Source organism: Anopheles aquasalis, chromosome 3, assembly GCF_943734665.1.
Source record: "Anopheles aquasalis chromosome 3, idAnoAquaMG_Q_19, whole genome shotgun sequence".
In the NCBI taxonomy this organism is placed as follows: domain Eukaryota; kingdom Metazoa; phylum Arthropoda; class Insecta; order Diptera; family Culicidae; genus Anopheles; species Anopheles aquasalis.
This window is the reverse complement of record NC_064878.1, coordinates 15,870,001-15,877,500: the sequence shown is the minus strand read 5'-3', so window position 1 is coordinate 15,877,500 and position 7,500 is coordinate 15,870,001. Positions and strand designations below refer to the sequence as shown.

The window sequence follows — 7,500 nt, the reverse complement described above, 5'->3', positions numbered from 1 at the left end:
TGCAAACCAAACCAAAACAGTACGGAACTCAAACGGTTCGAGGAGACGCGAATTCCGATATAGTGGTTAAAAGCGGCAAATACTCTTACATTTTTTACAGGAATGGCCAAAAGGTTCTACGAACAATGCTGCCGGCTGTGCTTGTACTACGGAACAGACGTTGGTTTGGTGGATGTGTTTTCCATACCGAAACTGAACAGCTTGGTTTTGGATCTCTACAACATCGAGGTAAAGGGGCTTTTTTTTTTGGGGGGTTTCATGATTCTGGTGTCTGCAGATTTCTGATAACCTCGCGTTGCAGGTAACTCCGAACGATGGAAGTACGACCCGAGTGTGCAGCGTTTGTCTCAAGGATACGCTGGATTTCAACGCGCAGATAAAGCAGTACGATAGGGATAGAACGCATATTCTGGAGGTCAATGCAAAAATACTCCAGAAGGTGCAAACCGCAACACCCACGATAAACGCCGTATCCAAAGCGAACAAGGACTCGGCAAGTAAAGAAAATCGTGCCGCGAATGAGTCAATCCAAACGACCATCAAAGAAACGGCGTCGGGTAATGCAAAAAGCAGCAACGAAGCGCCTCGTGCGCCTCAACGCCAACAGCAGGTAACGACGGAAAGTCAGAGGCAAACTCCATCCAAAACCTCGGTCAGTCGGATCTCTAGTGCAGAAAACCGCGCTACGGGTGCTTCAAACGATAAAGCATCCAAAGGATCAAACACCAAGGACAAGGAAAAGGAAAAAGAAAAGGAAAAGGACAAGGACAAGGACAAGGACAAGGACAAGGACAAGGACAAGGAAAAGGAAAAGGATAAGGATGGCAGCCGTCGTTCATCTCAAAATCAAACGGATCAATCAACCGCCAAGCCGAAAAGCTCATCGAAAGGCTCGGAACAGCGATCCAGCGACAAGCCCGGATCGGTTCGGAGCGAGCATCGTGCTTCGGAATCTGGACACTCTAGCAGGGGTTCCAAGGAATCAACCGTGCCACATGCCAAGCACACCGATCCGCGTCAGCGTCCATCGTCTCCCAAGTCGAGAAGAGTTAATGACAGCATAGGTTCAGGAGCGAACCGTGCATCAACATCGGGCGAATCGTCCAACAAGTCCAAAGACTCCTTGAAACGATCCACCGAAGGGCGGGAGCCTACAAAATCCAAAAATACTGATCGTACGCGGTCGGAAAGCACAGGCACAAGCGCTTCATCTAAATCCTCTGGTAAACCCCAAGATAAAAAGCAATCTTCAAGCAACAGGGACAACAGCAAAACGAAAGACAGCAATTCCGGCAGCAAGAAAAGTAACGCTGATGGAGGGCTAAGAGCTTTCTTGATGCGTGAGAACTCCTCGACCAAAGAGTCAGCTGCACCGAGGAATTCCGCTTCAAATCATATTCAAACCAATGCTACCATTCACGGAACAGATAAACCCAAGGCTACCGAACATTCGACAACGCCGCATAGAAGTAATGCTAACGTGAGGACGTACGGTGGAGCTAATAAGAATAATAGAAGCATGGCTCCGGAAAAATCCGACCGACGGGAACCTGCTTCTAAGCCATCAACTTCAACTTCGGGAACTAGAGTAAGATTCGCTGAGGGAACCATTGCTACGCCCCGTGATGAAACACCAAACTTAGAGGCCAACACTGTGAACAGGAAACGAGGACCAGACGGGCCGCCGAAACTTCCACGTATTAAAATCAGACTCCTGAACCGCGCAGAAGTCGAATTTATATCATTGAACAATGCGACCACGGCCAATCCTACGACTACCACGGTGTCAGTGACCACGACTAACGCTACGATGTGTACCACTGCAACAACCACGGCAACAACACCGATGGAGACAACCAGTTTACCTTCGAGCCAAATTGTAGCAACGGGTCCCATAGTTCAGAGCAGAGTATCAGCACTTCAGGGCAGCACACCCGGCATTCCGAAGCGGCGACATAGCGTTTACAATACCTCTTTGATACGCGTAAGCTCCAATTTGTTTGATTCTTCCAAAGAATCCGATGAGTTTGCTGCTATTCGTAACAACACGATGCTACGACTTGATCCGTTGAACAACACAGTTGCCAACAATGTCACCATAAGACCGGTGGATACAGGCTTCTCTCAAATGGCTAGCAATGCTAGTATCAATCACTCTTCTACATTGGCGCCAGTTGTGCTAAATGGTGCAGCCGGAACTTCTTCCTCGCAGCAGCAAAACAGCGTGACGTATGCAAATATTTTGCCGAGACCGGTACAGAAAAGCGTTATGCAACGCAGGAAAAGCGTCTGTGTTGCGAACTTTCGCCAGATTTCTGAACAATCAGCCCAATCGAACACTAACTATCAAACAAGTTTCGTCCCGTGTACTTCAATACCGGCAAACAATGTTGTTGGAGGACTATATACTTCATCCCATAATGGAATGCCAGTACAATCGACGGTGCAAAATACTGTTCCTATAACAGGGACCAACTACGGACCAAACACGTTTATTTCCGGAAACACTACGATCCGACGGGTAACGTTGAATGCATCACCTAGCTCGGCTGCTGCACCCCTGCCTTCACTTCGATTGTCCTTCGGGAACAATACTATACCAGTGCACATTTTAAGCCGGAATGCGCCACTGTCAACAGCTGGAGGTGTCGCATCGAATAATGTAACAGGAGTTTCTAATACCAATGCTGTTGGAGGAAGCATTCCGAGGCCATCGATAGTGGGAGAGAATAATCGTAATATGCCCGCGTTTGCTCCAAGAACACCTCAAATTATTTTGCAGCCACAACCACCACAAATGCCTTCATTCGAGCACTCTTACAGTATAAACGAACCATTTTGAGATTGATAACGGGTGGAATCCCGTATTCCACTACGTACTAAGCGATTCTGCGATGTGAGCAACCATGTCTTCGAATTAACGTTACGCATTGGATCTGCAACTCAATTGCTCTTTAAATTGTAGTTACATCTTAATTATACCTTAAGGATGTGTTATTTGTTTCTGAATTACGAAACTACAATAAAGGGGGTTCAAAAATGTTTTTAACCGTATAGTTTTATATATTTTCTTTTACATGTGGGCAGATGGGTTCTGTTGATATTTAAACACGCCTAACATCCTATGCGTTCTTCGCTTGCGAGACACTTTGTCTAATGTTGCCCTGATAAACACGATCACGCTCCTATTAATGCTCTTAGGAAGACCTAAAATCGTACTTCAAATGTTTAAAACCAACATGACTCCAGTTTCTATTTAGCATCAGTGCAATTCATTAGAGACATTGGAAATATAACAATCGCCAAAGAATAAAAAAACAGGTAGAACATGACGCTCTCTTGTATGAAGCGATATATGTACCTTACGAAGATTTTTCAGGGCGACGACGACCGTGACGACGAGACTTCTCTGTACGAAAGTGTGCCTTATGAACATCAACGTTCGAACGATCATTAAGGATTAAGAATTTACCTGCACAAGACTAACTTCACCGGGTCGGTAGGTAAGAGTACTCGATGCAAGATCGTGTCGATGATTAGCATACAGCTACATTTTGTAAAGAAGTAAAGACAATCAGAAGGAAATTCGAGAATAGCTCATGGAAAGAACACTGGCCGTAGATTTTAAATACGACAGATAAGAAATACGAAAAAAAACTATTAATTAACAATGAATAGCTAAAAACAACTACGTATAATTATATTTTGCCAGAAGCTATGTTGTAGCTTAATTTCAGACGATTTCACTGGATGTCACGTCCAGATTTCACTGGATACGCTATTCGCAAGTGAATCATTGTTAATATCCTTTCTTGTATTTTTTTCCGATTACATTTTGATTCTGATTATTGCCGATAACCTGCACATTTCCATTAAATAAAATGATGTTTGCAGATGGTGATTATAATCAGAAACAGGTTGATTACAACACTTTGTTAAATAGTTCTCTGAAAACAGTCAACGCCAGTCGTAAAATACGTAGCAACCTACTCTACTTTTTCGTCATGCAATCTTTCCACGATACACTCATTACAGGGTAGTACGTTTTCGATATTGACCGCATACGATTCGGTTCTAGCTACAAGCACGAGGTTTGTAGGTTAGTAGTGTAGCAGAAGAACTCATTAGAAGGCAGACCGTGGCCGTTCGGCACCAGCTACCAGGAGTTTGGTCTACTGAAGAAGGACATCCAAACCTTGCCCTGCTAAGGCCAACCTCCATGCCGGTCAATGGTACAGTGGAAACAAAAGTGAAACCCGCTTCCATGCGCTGAAGAGCGCACGCATAGTAAGGCACACGGGCAGTGACGTCACAGTAAAAGCTCATTGAAACCGTGAGCTTTCAGTTCAGCTGAACCTCTCGCGTGCATGCGTGCGTTCATGAACTAGATCGCGGATGTAATTTACAAGGGGTTTTGTAGTTCAATTTATTTCAAAAGAAAACGGATGGAATGAAATTAGACGTTTGTTTGTTTTTTAATTGGTAAAAATAGAGCTGTGTGAATGATTTTTATAAAATAATCCTTTGTTAGGAAAAAACAAAAGCAGCGCATCTTGTAATCACGTTATAGCAGTATTATCCTTTATAAGGATGTTGTGGAGCAATGCAATCTGCACTTGTTGCCAGTGAGCGTTTTATGCGACAAAGCTTAACTCGCTCCCGTCCACGATCACCCAATTCCGTCCACCCAAAACAACACAAGCGAACACATGCTCTTGGCGTAACCGTTTCGGAGCGTGTTCGCACGCGCGCACACAGCCAGACCTCGCGCACGATCGGCGATTGCGTGGACCCATGGACCCGCGCCGGCTCCGACAGGTTTAGTACGATTCGAGCGGTCTGTCCGCTGGTAGTTGCACTTGACGATCGGTCGCATACGGACGTTGGTTTTTCGCATCAAAGTGATCACGGTGCTACAGTTCAAGCTCACAGCGCTCGTCCACTAGTTTGATTACCGCTAAACGATAGTTGGGACCCCCCAAAACTGGTCATCTGATACTGTTTGTCCCGCGGACTCACCGGACTTTGGGTAAGCTTTGGTCAGGGAGTTAGTAGGTTGTAATTCGCACAAGCGAATCCTCAAGTGTTTCCCGTGCGTGTTGTGCGTGTTTGGCAACTTTTTTTTCGGTCCCTCCGCCAGTAGTCGTTACAACGAAACGCGCTCGCGTATGTGCGGTGTTGTTAGTCTGTTGCTGAAATTGATCGAACCGAATTTAGCGTGAGAGCAGAGTGTAACCCGCCGATCGATCGATCGATCGCAAGGGATCGTTGTGATCGTCGTTTGTTAGCTTAGGCAACGCACGTGGCGCATCATCTTCCAGTTGGTGCGAGGTGTTGAGGTGAAAATATACGGGTTTCGGTTCGTTCCGGAAGGAGCAGCATCACGGTGCGCAACCCTTCCACCCCGCCAGCCGTTAAAGTGGTGTTTAGCGTGGATGGATGAGTCGCCGTCGGTGATTTATTGGTGTAGCGTTTGGTGGTGAAGGTATTTTGATTTTAAAGTGTTTCCGACCCGATCGCCGAAGGTGCAGGCCACCGGGCAAGCGCTCCCCAATTTTCAACCGATCGACATCTTTCCGCTTTGCTCTCTCGGTGACCTAGCTCGGCGGTGCTGTGCGTAAGTGCATCCGGTGAAAGGATTTATACGCCCGGTACTCAAGTTTGCGGTTTTGTGAAGCGTTAAAGAAAAGCAGCACGTACTGGTGCAACGGACAGCAGAGTGATTCGCTGCGAACAGGGATCAACGCGAAGGTCGATCGAGGGAAGTAGTCGAGGAGTCTCATCAGTGCAGTCTTCTTGCAGGTAAGCTTTTCGCCCACCAAGACATCCCAACAATCCACCGGTCAAGCGTGACAGTGACGGTTCGTCCAGTTTTCGCCATTCTTTTGCGATTAGTTGGCCATTGCCGTTGATTGCTTCCTTTCGTATCGGTAATAAGCTTGATGCCCGCCTTAAATATGCACCTGTCGCGGCGGTGCATATTGAGCAATCGTGGTTGAATTGACGGCCTGGCGTCTGACGTCACGTTCGCAGCTTCATCTGATAAGTAGCTGGTGCAACGAGGCGTGACGGTAATCGTATGCAACAGGAACCACCCGCCGGGGTGGATTGATCTCCATTTCTACGATCTGAAACCCAGGAATTATCTCAAACGGGTGACAGGAGACCTCTGGTGGCAGTTATTACGATCGATCGATTGATCGAACCGTGACCATCGGGGTGTTGCGCCGATCTCCGATTGCCTGACACGGCCCCGGGGGCCAATTACAAAGGTTACAATAATCACGTCCCGTGCCCGCCATTCTCTTTTCATAATTTTATATTTCTTCTTCCAATTCGCTCTCGGGTGTCTCTGGGTGTTTTTTTTTTCGGTCAACGCAGAGTCCTGTGGGCCACCTCATTACCTTATCAGGCAGCTATTGGTCGTAATAACGGGCGGGAAGTGTTTCCTTTTGCAGTGTGGACGCGTGGATAAGAAGCCGATCTCGTGCTTGATTGGTGCTGCTATTGAGTGAGCTATTGCGGTAATTCTCTGCTCCAGTACGAGTCGCGGTGTTGACCAATGTCACCAATGCGCTTTAAGCGCTATTCGATTGCATAAAGGCTCGGTCCGGCCTGTGAATGTCACACACATTTTTATCGACCGACCGCTGCCGGTACCACACGAACCAGTTTTGATCGCCATGGCACTCTCATGGCTTACTTTTCCACTTTCTGCCAAAGTCAGTCAGCTCGGTGGCGGCACTATAGGGCACACAGGAGGCGAATGTTGCTACCCCGTAGGTCGCCCCAGCGCACGGTACACGCCTTGTGATAGTATCGGATTACCGTTCGTCATCGGTCACTACCACTGTCGGGTGGTGCGTGAGGGTTAACGATCGATACAAGCCGAAGCAGACATCACTTTCGGGGGGGTTAAACCTTCATCAATCAGCTGACAGAAGCACTGGGTGCGTTTGGTGTCTCTGTGTTCGTGCCAAGTACGAGCAGCCATTTGTAGTCACCCGCCCATGGAGATCCTGATGAGATGAGGGCACAAGATGGATGCACTACTGTGCGCGTACTGCAATCGAGATCAAAACTCAGTTACACTGGTTCACTGGCCACCGCTTGGCCAAAAGGCAGCCGCGCATCCAGTGGCCCGTAAGGAAAGTAAAAGTGCATTTCGCATTCGTAGCCACGCCGAGGAGCTCGCTTGCTTGCTTGCGGATTGAACCGTACGCTGGCATTCCATGGAAATGAAAGTAAAATTGCAAAACAACGCAAGCGCAAGCGGACATCCCAAACGTCCTGTTGAATAATCCCGGAGCCGCAAACTGGTTCGCCTGACTAGTTGCCAAAAACAAAAACTAAAAATCAAGACACATAAATTTCGCCAGCAGCAGTCAAATGTTGGTCTCAATGGTGTGTAGGTGGAAGAACCATCGATCGGTGTCACTGGATTTGTAGAGTGGGTTATAGAAATCCGGCACTCGATCCGGCGCCGGGCCGCGAACCTTC

The 7,500-nt window shown here is 47.4% G+C and overlaps 2 protein-coding genes across 7 annotated transcripts in view; both read left to right on the top strand.

Moving 5' to 3' along the window:
- Positions 1–3,022, top strand: part of LOC126578689 (mucin-12-like) — a 3,315-nt gene extending 293 nt beyond the window's left edge. The window contains exons 1-3 of one of the 2 annotated variants that reach the window (XM_050241528.1): positions 1–19; positions 101–228; positions 302–3,022. The exon at positions 1–19 is cut by the window's left edge and continues 293 nt beyond it. In XM_050241528.1, the coding sequence (XP_050097485.1) occupies positions 103–228; positions 302–2,842 (2,667 nt within the window). In that variant the 5' untranslated portion in view covers positions 1–19; positions 101–102 and the 3' untranslated portion in view covers positions 2,843–3,022. Of the gene's footprint in view, positions 36–100; positions 229–301 lie in introns of both variants that reach the window. The other variant, XM_050241529.1, reaches the window with a different exon arrangement.
- Positions 3,023–4,870: 1,848 nt separating this feature from the next.
- Positions 4,871–7,500, top strand: part of LOC126578685 (mucin-5AC-like) — a 45,697-nt gene continuing 43,067 nt past the window's right edge. For 4 of the 5 annotated variants that reach the window (XM_050241510.1, XM_050241511.1, XM_050241509.1 and 1 more), the window contains exon 1: positions 4,871–5,802. The gene's annotated coding sequence lies outside the window, so the exon portion shown is untranslated. The remainder of the gene's footprint in view (positions 5,803–7,500) is intronic. The other variant, XM_050241508.1, reaches the window with a different exon arrangement.